This window comes from Falco punctatus (genome assembly GCF_963210335.1).
Source record: "Falco punctatus genome assembly, chromosome: 4".
Taxonomy (NCBI): Eukaryota; Metazoa; Chordata; class Aves; order Falconiformes; family Falconidae; genus Falco; species Falco punctatus.
In genome coordinates this window covers 44761209-44778704 of record NC_137583.1, presented here as the reverse complement: position 1 = coordinate 44778704, position 17496 = coordinate 44761209, and the positions used below count along the sequence as shown (strand labels likewise).

Here is a 17496-nt window from a genome sequence, read left to right as displayed (position 1 = left end):
CGGGCGGGGCACGAGCGGCGGGCCGGAAGGGACGATGGGTGTTGTAGTCTTGGGGCGGGGTCGGGCGCGCCGCGCCGTTACCATGGCAACGGCCGCGGGGTACGGCCTGGGCCCGGGCCTGCGCAGCGCCGGGCCCTCCCGCGGCGGAGGGGGGGTCCGGCCCTGTCACACGCCACCAGCAGCGCAAAAGCCGTCTGTAAAGGTTCATTTCTTCCTTGCCTGGACGGTTCTACTGGTGTTGGCTCCGGCATTTGGTGCGGCGGGAGAGCCAGGTGCGGCCCAGGGCCCTGCCACCACCGTGGCCCAGGGCCCTGCCACTGCCGCAGCCCTCCCTGCACGGCCTACCCGCTGTTCTTCTCACCACGGAGAGGGCTGCTCCCAAAATTGGCCCAACAAGCACTGACATCCATTTCTGGAAGCCTCTGGCAGGCACTGTGGCTGGCTTAGTGGAGGGTAAACTGGCACCAGACTCTCTGCTCACCTTTGTCTGCTCATATATATATGGATAGAGCCCCAGCACCTAAGACATGCGAAGGCACCTACAGGGAGTTTCAGCCACTTCCCGTTCCCAAGCAGGCAAATGCGATTATCTGTGTTTTACAGAGCAGGAGGAGGAGGAGGAGGGCTGCCTGCGGGGGTCAGAGGGTGAGTCACCAGTAACCCATAAAGGCTCAGTCGTCCTCTGATCATTGAAAAAATCCTTCAGATGGCTTTTCTGGAGGCCAGCCCAGCTGTATTGCCAAGAGCAGGGACCAGCTCTGGGGGGTTTCTGCACTGGTTTGTTGTGTTCCCGCCAGAAGTCAGCCCGTCAGGATGCGGGGATGTGACTGCAGCCCTCCCAAACCCACACCCGTGGAAATAAACCCGAGAGACATTTGTGATTTTATCTTTGCCCTCCTGCCCCGGCCCGTGGGGTCTCCACATTCATGTTTTCGGTGCTGAGCTCTAACACGCTTGCGGCACCAACACGCTCGTGACCTCCAGGAAGCCACAAATACCAGAATGGCAAGAAAACGAGAAAATGTAAAAAAGGAACTCGGTAACTCATCCCGCTGGAAGCGGCAAAAAACTAGGGCGAGTCCTCCCGCTCCCCCAGCTCCTGGCAGGCTCCCTATGGGCGGGCAGAGGGGCTGCGCTGGGTCTTGCTTTGACTGGCAAGTCTCCTTGTCTGTCACGCCGAGAGCCCTCCTCTTTAGGAGGGATTTAAGGGGCTTTCTATGGCTATAGACTACAAGGACAAATAGCACCCCCAAACCCCAGAGCTCAGTTATGAAGCTGCTGGTGGGGAGAAGATGGAAGGAGAGATTTCAGGCTAAAGCAGATGAGCTGAGCTGAAGGCATTGCTCCATCCTTCCCACCAGACAGGCAAAAAAATTGTAATCGGAGGAGCTGAAAAGCTGAGCAGCCTGCCAGCGCTGGTACCCTGCATCCTGCACAGGCACCCACCGCCTCGGGCTTCTCTTCCTTTCCCCCTTTGCCTCCTGCAAGATTTAAGCCTTTCATTTGCAATCTCGACTCCTGACAACCCTTGTCAATAAATGAGGTGAGCATCCTCTTCTCTCTCTCTCTCTCTCTCCCTTTGTGCAGAGCACAAGCCGTGATGTAGGGCATGCCCTGAAGCAGAGGGGAGGAAGGTGCTCGGCACGGGGAGCAAAATAGCCACAAGATTTGTTTTTTTACAGCTGACAATGGGAAGGGATTTGAGAGGCTTTAGATGGGCTTGCAGGGAGTGAAGGAGAGATGGTAGCCTTGCAGTGGCACGTTATTGCTCGCGCTTAAATAACCCTGTTACATTCAGCGTGCTTTGAGTGCGGGGTTATAAAAAGCTGCTCAGCGATATAACTTAAGGGATGGCTTCTGTTGTGATGCAATTGCAGTAAATGATTGCTGGCTCTGACTGAAGCCCTGCTGTTGCTATGTGCGTGTCAAATCTGCTTGGATTTTTCGGTTGGAGATCGAGGGGGCACCTGCACGCATCGTTGCCCGGCGGAGGGGGCAGGGTTTTCTTCTTCTCCTGCCTCCTTGCAATGGTTTCTTCCAGCCTGCTGCTGGAGGATGTTTGCTGCCGGAGGAATCCAACCGGCTTTTCTGCGGCTATGCGGTGGGAGTAGGGGCAATCCTCTTGGAAATCTAGGATGTTTGGAAAACGGAGGAGGTTAAGTGGGATTTTGGTCGCGGAGGTCAGGCACAGGTTACTCCGCTGTGCGTTGCATAATCTTTTGTTTCTCAAGGTCTTCTTCCTTCCTAAAGAGACGTGTGGCAGGCAGCCAGCCACGGCTCCAGGCAGCCGTATGTCTTACAGACGCTCTGCTTTTCCTCCCATGCCGTTTCTTGACTGGATTTGATTTGTCTGCGTCCTCGGCAAAGTCCCTGCCCGTGGATGGGGACCGGTCCTCCCCCCCCAGGGAAGGTGCGGGCTTCGGCTGCATCCCTGCCTGTGCTGAGGATCTCAGGGCTGCCTCCTTCGTTTTTCGTTTGTACCACTGATAAAGCCTTCCTGACTACTTGCTCCTGACTGTCCTGATAAAGCTGCTGTAATTGTATCAGGATGGGGAAGCCAGGCATAACAGAATAAATCCAGGTGTTTGCCACCAGCTGAAGTGGCTTTTTCACATTCCCCCTAGGGAAGTTTACTTTGCAGCATAAACATTTTCTTGCATGTATCTGAGATCGGTGCTTTAACAGACATTCTCTTTATGTATTTTTTCAATGCTGCAGTTTCTCTACTTTGCAGAGTGTGAATGAGGGGGGGGAGGTTGGGAAGAGAATAATAATATTTGCTCATTCCTCAGGAGTGTCGTGTATCATCATTAATACTCGTGAGCCCCGGAGGGAAGGGATTAGAGCTGAACAAATTATTATGGTAGGATGGATTCTGGCTGCAGCATATCTCATGCTCCTCTCTGGCACCTCTCCTCCAAGGATTTGCAAGGAATTAGCAGATATCAAGTCCCTGCTACTCCCTGCGAGGGTCCAGGGCTCTGTGCAGGGAGGGGGATGGAGGTGCTGAGCTGTGATCAAGCTCGCTGGGTTATAGGGAGATTCATGGCCATCAGCTCAGGTGCTGACTCCTGCCTGCTGTGGTAAATGATGCTCTGGGCTCACTTATTGGGATGAAATGTTTACCAGGACTTCTCTCAGCAGGGACGGGCTCACTGCTGCCCCGGGGGCTGTCAAGGAGAAACACTCCTGCCCATAATTCAAGGTCTCCCCAGCGAGGACAGGACAGCAGGAGGAGAGTTTTGTCATTCCCAGAACCCTGGACCTTTGGGACATCAGCTGTCCCCAGCATTGTGTGCAGGGACCCAGCAGGGACAGGACCACTGCGGGAGGCAGCACCAGGAGGCCGTTTGGGGCAGGGACCCTCTCCTCTGCAGGCATGGCAAGGAAAGAGCCAGTGTGGCTAGCCCATCCTGGCATGGCCATGAGCGTGCCCATGCTGCAGTCATACCCCTGGGGCAGATGTGGTGTGAGCACTGCCCTGATACGCCCCCCCCCGAGGCTGTGTGCCAGCCCCATGGGCTCTGCGTCAGCCCTGTGTGCCTGCCTGTCACGCTACCCCACCAGGCTTTCCGTCCTCCACCCTGCCACAGCACATCTTGTCCCATTTTTCTCCAGCTGTGACATGGTGCCATCAAGTTGTATAAAATCAGAGTTGCTGCAGCCCAAAGTAGGTCAGTAAGTTGTTTTTCCCCAGCTGGGTTATTCATCGCAGTGGCAGGGAGGGTGAAGCCAGAGAACTCTGCATGGGTGCTCTGGGACTAGGTCTGGACCTTGGCAATAAATCATCCTCTTGGGATTAATCCTCAGCATCCCTCGAGCATCCCCTTTCTGCTGAGAGCGGTTTCCTGGGGGCAGCTGTGATTTTCAGGGTGACCACGATGCGGGTATCAGCTGGGGGCGATGCCATCCGCCTTCCCAAGTCTGTGCCGTGTCCTCGTGGGACACGGGGGCCGACAGCAGGTTCACACCGCGCCTGACTCATTGTTGTGCCTGGCCTTATGTAACCGGTGCCGAAATCTCGCTCTAGGGGGGGTGGTGGCAATGGAAGGTAGCCGGGATGGGGGTGGGGAGGGAAGCAGCTCATTGCCATGGTTACTGGCATCTTTGCAAAGTTCTTCGTATCCATCTGGTTTCATTTTCAGCCCTTTTCATCTCACGGAGGGAACATCCCTTGATGTTTCTGGCTGCAGCAGCCGGCGCACTGGGTTAGAGGACACGCGTGGGAGGTGGGAGACGGGTGCACTTTGCCTCCCAGCCCCTGGGATGAAGCTTGACATTGAATCGAGTCGCTTAGCCTCCCGTCCCTCCGTTTCTCACCTACCCACTGAACGGCTCGACTGGGACGCGCTCGCTGATGGGATTTGGGTGGTGTTTTCTCCATCTGATACCCAGCAGGGACTGCCACATCCCGGACCACGAGCTCCAGCCGGGGTGTATCCGAGCGGAGGAATCTCTGCTGAATTGCCCGTCTTGCAGCAGGATCTGGGCTTGTACCCAGAGCTAATGATGCTGGAGGGCGGCTCCGTGGCCCAAGCCTGGGCTCCTGGCTCTGCCTGCAGAGCTCCTGACCACCAGAGCCTTCCAGCAAATCAATTCTGGAAATGAACAGGATGGACTAATTGAGTTAATCCTGAGAAGTTAATCAATGTCGAGGTGGTTTAGCCAGAAGTCCTGTTTATAATCCATACAGAGATCATTAGTACCTTGCGAGATGGAGGCACAGCACAAAGCCAGGCTTTATGGAAATCAGAGGCAGAAACACATCCAGGTCCCACAGGCTGAGCGGTGGGAGGACCATACCCAGTGCAGGGGCAGGATGTGCCCTGCCAGCCGTGGGAAGAGCTTGCAGAGAGCCCGCAGTCGTGCTCATGGGGACAGCAAGGCTCAGGGTCTGCTTAGTTTCCCCTCTACCCCTGGGTTTTCCACCTGCTCCATCTCCCTGCTCAGCATTCCCAGGTCAGAGCCACTCGGGGATCAAAAGCAGCCCAAGCCTGGCACCGAGCTGGTGCTCAGAAGCGTGGCAAGAGCAGCGGCATGCCCGTCCCAGTGCAAAGGCAGCTGGGCATCTTCCAGCCAGGGCTCCAGCCAGTCTGGTGCCCAGCTCCTCGGGCTCATCACCCATCTGGAAATGTGGCTCCGCAGAGCAGGTCCCAATTTGGCTTCTCCTTGCCAGGGCTCTGAGACCTCATGCTCATCAGCTTGGATGGGTCCATTCCCAGAGCAGTGAAGGACACCCAGTGGGTGACGCAGCTGTTTAGCATGGTACTCAGCAGCAGGGAGCTGCTGGAAAGCTCTGGGTGCTGCCAGATCCTGCATGGGTGTGCCTGCGTCCAGAAGAGAGATCACCAGTGCAAGCCCAGGCACCAGACTGCAGGCAGCTGAGGGCAAACCCTGCATCGGGGGGAGCCCCCGGGGGGCTCTCCAGCCAGTGGCGAAGAGAATGAGTGCCCAGGACCAGCTCTGCTGCATTTCCAGTCCCTACAATTCAGCACCCAGAGCCTCGCATGGTGTTTGCGTGGGAGTCGGGGCCACTGTCCCCGACAGCCGGGCGAGAATCAAAGGCTGGCTGCTGTCCTGAGAGCTGGCAGCACTCCCCGGATAAGCCGCTCCGGCTTTGCCAAGGGAACCGTTACCCAGATCGCCTGCCTGGAGCAAACAGGCTGTTTTTGCCTGGGGAAGTCCACGAGCCGCATGTTGGGCTGCGGCCGGTGTGCCTGGGCTCCTCAGCGGCCAGCAGCTCATGGCAGAGCCCATCTCATTCGCAGGAGTGCACAGGGGCCAGGCTGGGCACGCTGGGGGCCACAGGGGTCTCTGAGGAGGGCGCAGCGTTGGCTTCCCTAGGCGCAGTGGACGTTAAAAGCTGCAGAGCGAGGCTGGCACTCCCAGCCTGCCTCCATCCCTTGCTCGGTTTCGCGTGGTCTGCCAGGAAAGCACCTGCAATCCTGCCCACTGCACTTGAAGGGGTTGTTCGAGCAGCTAAGGGGGCTGCTCCTGACAGTGCCACTGGGATTTAGACATTAAATTCCCCCCGGGAACACACTTTTCCTTCTCCCCTTCACAGGGGTTGTGGTCAGTGCCTGTAGCCACTGCTCAGGGGGCAGCCGGTGACCCTCCTGCAGGGACAGCCCCTCTGTGCAGTGCCTGCTCCGGCTCTCTTTGCCCATTGACATCAATAATTCACTGTGTTTAGCTTCATCAATAATAAACGTGCATCGGGCTGCCAGCCAGGGGAAGCAAGGACCTCCGCAGCCTCCTCCACAGCCACCTTCGGCATCACCGGGATGGTGTTGGGCTCTGGTCCCAGCACCAGCGCCCGCAGTGCCACCAGCCTTTCCTACCTTGCATCTGCCTTTGCTTGGGTCTGGCTTCACTCTCAGCCAGGTTTGGTGGTCCCGTCATCCGCAGTCCTCTCCCAAAGCCACATCTGAAAGAGCAAATGCCAAGGAACAAGCCTTGGGGACAGCAAGGACAATGCCACATCCCCCCAGCCCTTGTGGTGCTGGATAGGGACGTGGGGAGGGGTTTCCCACCCACGAAGTGGGTGCTGGGTCATTGCTCCCCCGCCTCCTGGTTCTCTTGCTATATTATTTTCAGCCTTGGTTTGTGGAGTGGCTTTAATTAAAACCTTCATCTCCCAACCCTGTAATTTCCATCTTTCACTATCTGTATCGGTGGTTTAGGCTAGAGATACATATATATATTTAATCAGTATAAATAATGCATTTTCATAGCTGAATCTTTCCTTAGCTCCATATTTGGTGCCAGAAATAGCATTTTCATTTCAAGCAGGCTTTTCTTTGCGTGTTCCTTCCCCTGGCCAGAGCAGATCCCTTCTCGGAGGCCCACAGCTGCATGCTGGGGACTGCACGGTTTGCAGCCACTTGAGTTCACCTCTGCTGGGCCAGTGTACACTGCACTGGCTAAACGACAGGGACGTGGCTCAGACAAAGCTGGATGGGTAGAAGCCCACGTGCAGGTGGCTGAGGAGGGCTGTGCATTTGGGGAGCACCACGTTCACCCCCCAAAGCATCCCCAGAGCCCTCACTCGTGCTGCTGTGCCTTTGCCTGAGGCTGGCAGCAAAGCAGCAGGGGGGGCCGGGCTGTCCCTGGTCCCCTGTTCCACAACCAGGACCCCCAGCATGTCCCCACTGGGTGCTGGAGCTGGTGACTAACCCGACTAACCCCGCTTCTCCTGCCCCCACCTCTCGCCTTTGTTGCAGGGAGCATAATGCTGAACAGCATCACCGATGGGCTCCTCTGCTGCCTGATGGGCAAGACGACAAACGCCGTGGGGCCGCTGGACAGCGTTGAGTCCAGCAACGGCTACAGCTTCATGGAGGTGAAGCCAGGGAGGATCCTGCGGATCAGGCACAGCACACCCCACCGCCCAGCCCCAGAGGGGCCCGAGGAAACCCAGCCTGGGGGGCCAGAGCGGGGCATGGTGCACTGCAAGCGCAAGATCACCGTCTACCGCAACGGGCAGCTGGTGATCGAGAACCTGGGGGACGCCGTCCGCTCTGAGATCCTGCACTGCCAGAACAGCTTGGGGGAACCCAACAGCACCATGGAGCTGGAGCTCTCTGACCTGGCTGGCCAAGCTCCTGCCCAGGGTCCTGCCGGCACGCCGGGATGCGGCACACGGGAAGCAGCCACTGCCCCCGGCAAGCGTCGGAAGCGTAAACCCAAGAAAGTCGTCAACATCGACTGCAAGAAGCAGATCACGAGCTGCAAAGGGACACACAGTGACGTGGTCCTCTTCTTCATCCACGGCGTGGGCGGCTCACTGGACATCTGGAAGGAGCAGCTGGACTTCTTTACCAAGCTGGGCTACGAAGTGGTGGCTCCTGACCTGGCCGGCCATGGCTGCAGCTCAGCTCCCCAAATTGCCGCCGCGTACACCTTCTACGCGCTGGCGGAGGACATGAGGGCTGTCTTCAAGCGCTACGCAAAGAAGAGGAATATCTTGATAGGACACTCATATGGGTAAGGGACCAGGGGGTCCCAGGAGGGAAGGGATAGATTCACACACCCCCCATCCTCTCAGCAGCAAATGCCCAACAAATCCTGCGCTTCAGGGGCAGAGGTTTCCTGTTCTGGGTTTATCCTTCAGCTCTGATCTCCTACATCCTCTTGGGGTGTGCATTCCTGGGTCCAGCTAATCCCAGGGCCCATCCTCCAGCAGGGAAGCTGGCAACACACAGCCTATAAATAGAGTAAGCCCAAGAAAGTCAATTAGGTGGAGACTAAGCAGTGCAGAGAGCAGCCCTGGGAGGAGAGGGAGCTAGAGATGGGCTCCAAGCCAGGATTAGATCAGAAGGACAAGGCTGGTCCAGGCTGGTGAGCACCCGAGCGGGTCCAAGCACCCTGCTTTGGTCTGCACGGGAGTGAAATCCCGAGCTGAACTCCTCTTCCCGGGCTCTGCAGGGCACCTGCTGTAGTTACCCTGCTCTAGAAACGGGGAGCAGGGGTCAAACAAGGGGGCGTAGCCTGGGATGCAGCCATGGATCCTTGAAATCTGCCTTGGGATGCAGCACTCTCAGGTGCCATGGGGTTGGAGCATGGCCCCCATGTCTGTCTCTCCCCGCAGGGTGTCCTTCTGCACCTTCCTTGCCCACGAGTACCCAGACCTGGTCCATAAAGTGATCATGATCAACGGAGGGGGCCCGACAGCGCTGGAGCCCAGCCTCTGCTCCATCTTCAACATGCCCACCTGCGTCTTGCATTGCCTGTCCCCGTGCCTGGCCTGGAGCTTCCTCAAGTGAGTGGCCATCCCGGCACCGCGGCGCTGGGAAGGGTTGGAAGGTCCCCAGCCAACCTGGCTTCCAGCCACCACGGGCAGGGACACGGTGTCCTGCCAGCGGCATCCCCCATGCTCCTGTCCCCCTGATGCTGAGCGCTGTGCTGGGCTAACCCTCTGCCTGTGCCGGCTCCATCCCGCAGGGCTGGCTTCGCTCGCCAGGGTGCCAAAGAGAAGCAGCTGCTGAAGGAAGGCAATGCCTTCAACGTGTCCTCCTTTGTGCTGCGTGCCATGATGAGCGGCCAATACTGGCCGGAGGGCGACGAGGTTTACCACGCGGAGCTGGCCGTGCCTGTGCTCCTTGTGCATGGCATGCACGACAAGTTCGTCCCGGTGGAGGAGGACCAGCGCATGGCTGAGGTACGACACCGAGTGGGGCTGGGTGAGGGCTGGGGTCTGCCTGCCGGCACGCAGCAATGCAGGCAGGGGGCTTGTCCCAGCACTGACACCTGCCACTGCCACCATCTCCCTCCAGATCCTGCTGATTGCCTTCCTGAAGGTGATTGACGAGGGCAGCCACATGGTGATGATGGAGTGTCCTGAGACGGTGAACACGCTGCTCCACGAGTTCGTCCTGTGGGAGCCCGAGACACCAGCTGGGGACGGGCAAGGGGAGAAGAAATAAGGCGGTGGGACATGGTGACCGGGCTGCTCCGATGGGAGAGATGTTTCGGAGCGGAGAGGGGTTTGCGAGAGCGGAGGGGTGCGGCAGAGGCTGCCCTCGCCGGGAGCTCAGCTGATTTTCTTTCCCGGCCGCATCAGAGGCTGGTGGTGGAGCACGGAGGCTCCCCCAGGCAGGGGTGTGCAGGGTCGGCAGTAGGAACATGGCAGACCTGGTCCCCATCCCCTTGGGGACGGCATGGCAGCCGCTGGAGCGTCTTCATCCTGTTTCTTTGTAGTATTATTTTCCTCATGCAGCGACCCCCTGGGGACGGAGAGAGGGCGACTGCGGGGAGACTGGTCCCACTTGCAGCAAAATGGGAAGAACTCAGAGGGCTTCCTTCAGGGAGAGCACATCAGCTCTGGCACCTTCCCGGCCAGGGCTAGAGGAGCTGAGCTGGGATTGCTTTAAGGGGAAACAAAAGGCTCCTTGGCCTCAGCAGCGGGATTCGCCTGAGCCCCCACGGTGCCTCGCCCGAGCCATCTGCAGGGCTGGGAGGATGAGACCCCCATGCCCTGGCCTCCAGGGGTTATTCCCAGCAGCCGTGCGTGTGGCGCTGAGCAGCTCCCACTTGGCACTGAGGAGGGTCTGCATGGCTCATCTCTGCCCGGCCAGGAGATGAGGACAAGGAGGTGACCTGCTCCTGTGGACATGGCCAGAAGGACCGCCAGCTCCCCCACCATGGTGGGACTGGCATGGCTGTGATGAGGAAGACAAGCCAAACTTGAGCTCTCCTGTGGTCCCGCGGTCCCCCGGTGCCACCGTCTGTGCAGTCATGTCCCCAGCCACCATCGCTTTAGGTACTGCAGCACTGGCTTCTGTGGAGCCCTCTGCTCCCCCTCCTGCTGCCACATCTTCAAGATGCTCGGAGCCATCACCACCGCATAGCGACTCCTGCAGCATCTCATCCGTTCGCCCTTCCCAGCTTCTAGCTCCTCCATGATTCTGGGACCTACCACCCCCTCCCGGACCACATGCCCCCTGGGATCACACTCGTCCCTCAAGGGACCAGCAATACACTGTGCCATTGCCACTGTGTCCGTCCTTGCTGATGACTCCTGTACAGATCCACGGGGTCTCAGAGCAACACAGGAGCAACGAAGCCAACCGCAACTGCCTGATCCCAACAGACAACAGCTCGTTACCTGCTGACACCGTTCTGTACTCAACCCACCAGTCTCAACATCTCCTCCCCTCCGCGCTTTGCATCCTGCTGCCCGGAGCCAGGCAGGACCGAGAAGGTACATGAGAAGTGTCGAGCGCGGACCTGGGCTCTGTCACGGGGTCTGGGGGCTCCCAGCCATGCCGGGATGGGTGGGAGCCCAAGCGAGCCAGGAGGATGTTGTGCTTGGGGGATGGTCCCAGCCTCCCCACTACCCAAAGAGCGGAGCCACTCCCTGCTTTGTTTCCCTCTTATTTCCCCCCATCTAAACCAAAGAAATAGCCAGTCCCACAGAAACCTCACCCTCGGTCCCCATCCCATCCAGCCCCTCTTCACCCCGACCAGCGCTGGCAGCGCACCGAGGCACCCCAGGTTGGCTCGAGGGGCTCCTGGCTGGGCAGGGCTGCTCCAACCGGAGCTGGCACCCACCGGCAGCGCGCCTTCCTCGAGGCTGAGCCCATCATTCTCCCCAAACTGAGTGAGGTAGGAGAGGAAGGGTCCTTCAGAGTCAGCCCTGGCATGATGGGGACCCTGTGTGATGAGTGTCCCCAGGCAGCCCTGCTCCATCGGGACAGAGCTGTCCCTCTGCCGGTGCCCGCCCCTGCCCGCTGCTGCCGCAACCTGTCTCATAATGAGAATTTTAATGACCCTGGATTCAAATTGTTTCCACGAGCCTTCCTCTGCAACATCCCTCCCGCTGCATCCTGGCCAGGGGAGACCCCGCAGCACGGCCAGGGTCTGCAGTGAGGGTACTCAGAAATGTCACCATACCCCAAAACACGGCTCTGCCCCCGCCGTGACCCCCCCAGCTGGCTCCAGGCTACTGTTGGTGCCTGGCTGCAGGCCACAGCTCTTCAACTTCTGTTTGCCACGGAGTCTGTGCCGCTTGTACCCACATCGCTTGTGCTAAAGCCAAGGCAAACCACGCACCGTAACCCTGCTGCTGAGCCACACGCCATGTTAGTGCCATTTCATACAGTAAAGCCGTGTTATATTCTCAGCCGCGTCCGACTTTATGATGGGAGAGATGGGCCGGGCGTGGGGAGACATCTGTGTGTCCGTGCACCCGGATACACACTGGAGTGCAGCGAGGCTGTCTGAGGAGCAGGGCAGAGTGGGGAAGCAAAGTCAGAAATCACAGGCAGCTTAGATTTCTTCGCCAAAAAAAAAAAAAAAAAAAAAAGACCCGCAGCGATTTATTCGTAGAAAAATAGAGAAATTCTCGCCAGTGTTTGTGACATAAAACCCGTACCTAGAGCACAGCCACCTCCTCAGCCAGGGCAGAGGGGAGGTGCAGGCAGGGGGTGCCCCCCCAGCACCTGGCACAGCATTCCTCAGCACCCCAGGGTGCTCAGCGCCCACCCTGGATGTCTGCCGGCCGGAGCTGCCGCTCACCCTCAGCCAGGAAGATGCGCATGACCCTGTGCAGCATGTGAACGCCCAGGCGCCTGCGCCGCTCCGCCGGCCAGCTCGCCACCGTGCCATAGCAGTGCCCCTTCCTCTGGTTGGTGATGGTTTGCAGCCCTGCAGGGATCGGGTCAGCACCCACAGTCCTGCCCCCCCTGTTCCCCATCAGCACCCACAGCGATGGAGGCAGCCCCGTGCCCCCCACCAGCACCCACTTCCAAGCAGATTTCCCACAGGACGTGGGGGTTTGGGGCATCGTGTCCAGACCCTGCACTGACAACCAGGGACCCCAAAGTCCCCGTGTGCCCCAGGACAGGCTGCAGCCCCCCAACTCCTGCATGGGGTGGGGGAGAGGGATGCAGGGAGTGGGAGCAGTAGCAGAACCGAAGCTGGGGGCTGCGGCAGCACCACCTTCCCCCCAGCCCCGCTCACCCAGAGCCTCCATGAGGCAGCTCTCCCGCGTGTAAGCCTCCGCTGGCAGCGTGCTCTGGAAGCAGTGCACCGAGATGACACCCTGCCCGCTCGCCCAGATCTCCAGGATGCGCCGCACCTTGGGGCAGCCCTACAGGACAGCAGACACTGTCACCACAGCCCCCAGACCCCCAACACAGTCCCCTGAGCCCAACACCATGGCCTCAGCCCCCCCCCTCCCCCCCGAGCCCATCCTACCTTCTGTGTCCCAGCACGGTGCTGGCTCAGTGCCTCGGTGAGGTGGCAGTATGGCCGAGCACGTGTCCCCTTGCCCACGTAGAAAATGGCTTTGACAAAGGTCCTGAAGCACTCAGTTGGGCTCAGGTGGTGGGATCGGAGTGGCAGGTTCTGGGTGGTCCTGGTGGTGCCAACCCCCAGCTTTGGGGCTTGTTGCTTCCCAGGGGTCCCTGTTTGGACCCACCTGGCATGGGGGATGCGTGGGGGAGCAGCATGGCCTTACCTGGGGTCAAGAAGGAGGTAGTTGAAGCTGGACTTGACCAGCCCTTCCCGCCAGTGCCAGCGCTGGTCGGAGCAGTCAAACTGCTGGGCCAGCACCAGCTCATCCTGGGCACAGTCGGGGATGCGGCCGGTCCGCAGGGCAGCTGCCAGCTCGGGGCTGTGCCCTGGAGCGGCCATGCTAGCATCAGGGAGCACTGTGAGCCCCACACCAGCACCATGGGGACCGGACAACCAGGCTGGGGGGGATCCCTGGGACTCCCCTGCTGGCCTCCCCTGGTGTCCCTTCACCAGCTTCTCCAGCCGCCGCAGGTACAGCCACCTGGTGAGCTCCGTGACGGGCCCTGGGTTGTCCCCCAGCGCCCGCAGCCGCCGGCGCAGACCTTCATCTGAGAGGGGCCGCAGTGGTGCCATGCACACTCGCCCATCCTGGACCACGGTGTCCCCAGGGCTGGTGGTGGCCTCTGTGCCAGGACTGTGCCGCTCGGTGGGTGCCTGTCCCCACTCCTCATCCTCAAGGTGCTCCTTGGAGCAGTGGGTGCTGCAGCCAGCGGGCGAGAGTGGCACAGCTGGGCCCCCTGGCTCCACCGCAGTGCTGCCTGGCAGCTGTGGGGCCAGGGGGCGGCTGAAGCTTCTGTGGGGCCACGGGGGCTGGTGTGTCCCCAAGGGTGAGGGGTTCTGCCACCCAGAGCCAGCCTCCAGCACCCCAGGGTTGGGGGTCCTAGAGGCACAAGGGAAGCCCTGAGCATCTGATGGAGAGTCCTGGGGGTGCCCGTGACCCCCAGGGACCAGCGGGACCGTGGGGCTGGAGCCAGGGGAGGCCTGAGCATCTGATGGAGAGTCCTGGGGGTGCCTGTGACCCCCAGGGACCAGTGGGACTGTGGGGCTGGAGCCAGGTGAGTTGCTGGCCCCCAGGGATGAGCTGGGCTGGCTAGGGGCTCTGGGGAGGATCTCAGTGTCATCCAAAGAGCCTGTCCCCTCTCCATCCCTGCTGGACATGTCCTCTCCCTGCGGGTTGATGCAGCACCCTGGGGTGGTGCCAGGGTCCCTGGGGACAGCCCGGGGTACTCTGAGCCTGGGGGGCCACCGGGGCATCTCCAGTGTCTCTTGGAAGAGGGAGGAGGAGGAGGGGGAGGAGGAGGGGGAGGAGGAGGAGGAGGAGGAGGAGGAGGAGGAGGAGGAGGAGGCGGCGGCAGCTTTGAGCCGTGCTGCAAAAGCCTGGAGGCGGCTTTTTGTCCTGGGGGTGAAGTGGCAGCGCCGGAGGGTGACATCCTCAGCGGTGAGACTAGCCGGGCTGCAAAGGGGTCCTGGGACATGGGGGGGGGAGCCCCGGAGGCTGCACCCCTGGAGCTGGGCAAGCAGCTCCCCTACATCACCCACGTCTGAGCCATCCTCACAAGGGGCTGCCCTTAAGCCTCCTGCAAAATTCCCCACACTTGGGGGGCTGGCAGGGGGCAGCTCCTCGGCAGCAGCTGCAGTTGGGGAGTGGGCTTCACCCAGCTCTGGTGCCTTGGGCTGGGGGGAGCAGCAGTGCCGAGCCCCTGGGCATCCCCCGTCCTTGCTGGGCTCCAGGGTCTCCAGGGCACTGACAAAGCGCTTGCTGGCACTGCTGCTGTCCCCAAGGCTGCTGTGGTCCCTGTCCCCCACCTCCGGCACTGCCGCCCCCCAGGCCAGTGCAGCTGGGGTGGCGATACCCATCCCTGGTCCCCAGGGGACCCCGGGACGGTGCTGAGCCACAGCACCCAGGATGTCACCGTCCCCGGGGCCCCAGCACACCACAGAGTGGCTACTCTGACCACCACGGAGCAGGGGAGCCCGGGGGGGTGCCCTGTGTCCCCCCAGGACCCCACTGCAGTGCTGGGGCTGGGGGGAGCTCAGGGACCCACCTGGACCAAACTCTTGCTGGCGAGAGGGACGGGGGCTGTCCCCCGCACCAGGCTTGGGGACAGCCCAGGGGGGACCCCCCATCCTTCCCCCCATGATTCGGCTCTGGGATCCCTCCCCGAGCTCATCCCCGGCAGAGAGCAGCGTGCTGGAGGCGAGGGGCTGCAGGGGGAGAGCTGAGCCCCCCGGGTCCACTTGGGGCCATGGGGCAAGGGAGGGGACGGAGGGGGATGGGGGTTCGAGGGGACAGCCCTGCGGGAACGGGGGCTCCCCCAGACCACTGCTGCCCCGCAGCTCCAGCTCCTCCAGCCAGGACCTGTGGGTGCTGCTGAGGGGCCCAGAGGAGCCACCGTCTTCAGTGCCGTCTTCAGTCAGGAAGGACAGGGACCACCCAGGCCCCCCTGGGTCTGGGGGCACAGACGGGAGTCAGGGGAGCCAGGTCAGCCCCCCGACACCAGCCCTGGTGAAGGGGGCACCCCGAGGACCTCACCTTCCTCGGGTGGCCACCCCCAGGCACGCTGCGAGTCCCACGGGATCCAAGCCAGGTCAGCGGCTTGTTTGCCATCCTGCGGGAGGGGACATCGCTGTCACCACTGCCAGAGCCACCACAGGGGGATGCAGCCCTGTCAGGGCCAGGCAAGCACCCACTGCTCCCCCAGCCCACTGATGAGGGTCCCAGCACAGCGGTACCCCCAAGGTGCTGTCCCTGTCCCCAGGACTGTCCCCACCAACCTGGCCTTGGAGCTCCAGGCCCCCCTGTTTCTTCTGCAGGAGCCTGTGGCACCTGTGCCCCCCCCAGGATGCGGTGACGTGTGGCATCAGCTCCTCGGCCAACCTGGAGCAGGAGGGGGACTTCACCCTGAGCCCCACCACCACCACCCCCAGTTCAGCCAGGTCAAGGTCACGGTCCGTGGGTCAGGGGCACAGCCGTCCCCTTGGGGTCACGCGAGGGCCACCAGCCCCACACCTGGCTGCTCAGGCACGGGGGGGGCGCTGGGGACCCCACCGTGGGGTGGCAGCTGCCCTCGAGTCAGTCCCAGCGTGGGGCTGTCCAGCGCCTCCCCCCCCCCCCGGGAGACACACACAGGGGCACCCAAAGCGCCCACTCCCCGCCGGGTGCAGTGCCAGGGGCTCCCCCTCCCCACCGATCGCCCCCGCGGCAGCGCATGCAGGGGTACCCTTAAGCAGACACCCCACCCCACCGCACCCCGCGTTGCAGCACGTGCAACGCGCCCCCCCCGCCCGGTGCAACGCCGGTATCGCAGAGTCCCCGCCCGTGCAAAGCGCCTCCCACGCCGGTGCAAGGCTGCGCCCGATGCCCCCCGCCCCGGTGCCCGCCCCCCCCGCCCGTGCAATGTCCCCGCCGCCTCCCCGGTGCAATGCCGGTCTGGTGCCCGTGCCCCGCCCCGTGCAAGGAGACGTCCTGCCCGGTGCAATGTACCCGTGTCCCCCCGGTACGATGCCGGTGGCTTCCCGCGTGCAGTGTTCCAGTCCCGTTCACACCCCGGTCAATGCCGGTCCGGTGCCAACCCCCACACCTCCCCCAGCGCAATGTTTCCCCCCCCCCGCCAGCGCAATGCGTCCGTGTACCCCCCCGGTGCAATACCGGTACCTTCCCCCGGTGCAACGTTGCCGCCCCGTTCTTCCCCCGCCGGTGCAATGCCGGTGCCCGCCCCCCCGGTGCAATGTCCCCATTCCCCGCCCCCCCCCCCCCGGTGCAGTGCCGGTGCCCCCCCCGATGCAATGTCTCCATTTCCCACCTCCCACCCCCCACCCCCCCCCGGTGCAGTGCCGGTGTCCCCCCCCGGTGCAATATCCCCATTTCCCCCCCACCCGGTGCAGTGCCGGTGCCCCCGCCCACGGTGCAATGTCCCCGTTGTACCCGCCCCCCACCGGTTCATGCCCCCTTACGGCTCGCGCCACGCCGCTCAAGCCGCCCCGCGCATGCGCACTGCGCAGCGCCTGTTTGAACCCCCCGCGCACAAGCCACCCCACCGCTCATTGGCTGGCGAGGCGGCCAATAGGAGCCGACTGAGGGCAGCCACGCCCACCCAGCCGGCTGCGACCGCGGCTGGTGGGGCTGGGCCGGAGCTCCCAGTGCCACGCCACAGCGCCACCCAGCGGCCTACACCGGCACCGCCCAGGGTCCTGCACCAGCGCCTCCCAGTAACCACACCAGCACCTCCCAGTGGCTGGCACCAGCATCACCCAGTAATCACGCACCAGCGCTCCCAGTGCCCGGCACCAGCATTGCCCAGTGCCACCCAGTAACTGCAGCAGCATCTCCCAATACCCAGCACCGGCACCTCTCAATGTCCTGCACCAGCATCTTTCAGTGCCTCCCAGTAACCCCACCAGCATCTCCCGGTGCCAGGCACCAGCACCCCCTCAGTGTCCTGCACCAGCACCTCCCAGTGTCCTACAGCAGCAGCCTGGCATCAGCACCTCCCAGTAACCACATCAGTGTTCCCAGTGCCCAGCACCTCCCAGTGCCCATCCCTGCTGCAGTGGGGGAGCCCCAGCACTGCCTAGCACCCGCAGCTGCCCCTCGGCTCCCCACGCCAGCACTGCAGGGCACAACGGGCACAGGACCCCCAGCCCCACAGCCATGGGGGCGGGCATGGGGCTGACACCCCCACACACACACCCATTTCC

General features: G+C 61.8%; 2 protein-coding genes across 6 annotated transcripts; one reads left to right on the top strand and one right to left on the bottom strand.

The window, feature by feature from the left end:
* Positions 1–70: 70 nt before the first annotated feature.
* ABHD8 (abhydrolase domain containing 8) lies at positions 71–11623 on the top strand. 2 transcript variants are annotated; one of them, XM_080385244.1, is made up of 5 exons: positions 71–1543; positions 7224–7986; positions 8591–8761; positions 8944–9160; positions 9276–11623. In XM_080385244.1, exons 2-5 carry the CDS (start codon positions 7232–7234, stop codon positions 9423–9425), a joined length of 1293 nt encoding a protein of 430 aa, XP_080241370.1. In that variant the 5' UTR covers positions 71–1543; positions 7224–7231; the 3' UTR covers positions 9426–11623. The 2 variants fall into 2 exon arrangements, with proteins under 2 accessions (XP_080241370.1, XP_080241371.1); XM_080385245.1 differs by having other exon boundaries at positions 71–7986.
* A 175-nt stretch (positions 11624–11798) lies between these two features.
* On the bottom strand, positions 11799–17406 carry ANKLE1 (ankyrin repeat and LEM domain containing 1). Of its 4 annotated transcripts, none has more exons than XM_080385227.1 (7): positions 16735–17406; positions 15574–15676; positions 15332–15407; positions 12962–15248; positions 12700–12859; positions 12463–12592; positions 11799–12147 (listed from the first exon to the last, which is right to left on the bottom strand). In XM_080385227.1, the coding sequence occupies exons 1-7, from the start codon at positions 16740–16742 to the stop codon at positions 11975–11977; spliced, it is 2937 nt and encodes a 978-aa protein (XP_080241353.1). In that variant the 5' UTR covers positions 16743–17406; the 3' UTR covers positions 11799–11974. The 4 variants fall into 4 exon arrangements, with proteins under 4 accessions (XP_080241353.1, XP_080241354.1, XP_080241356.1 ...); XM_080385228.1 differs by having other exon boundaries at positions 16753–17406; XM_080385230.1 differs by lacking the exon at positions 16735–17406 and adding an exon at positions 16675–16704.
* Positions 17407–17496: the final 90 nt, after the last annotated feature.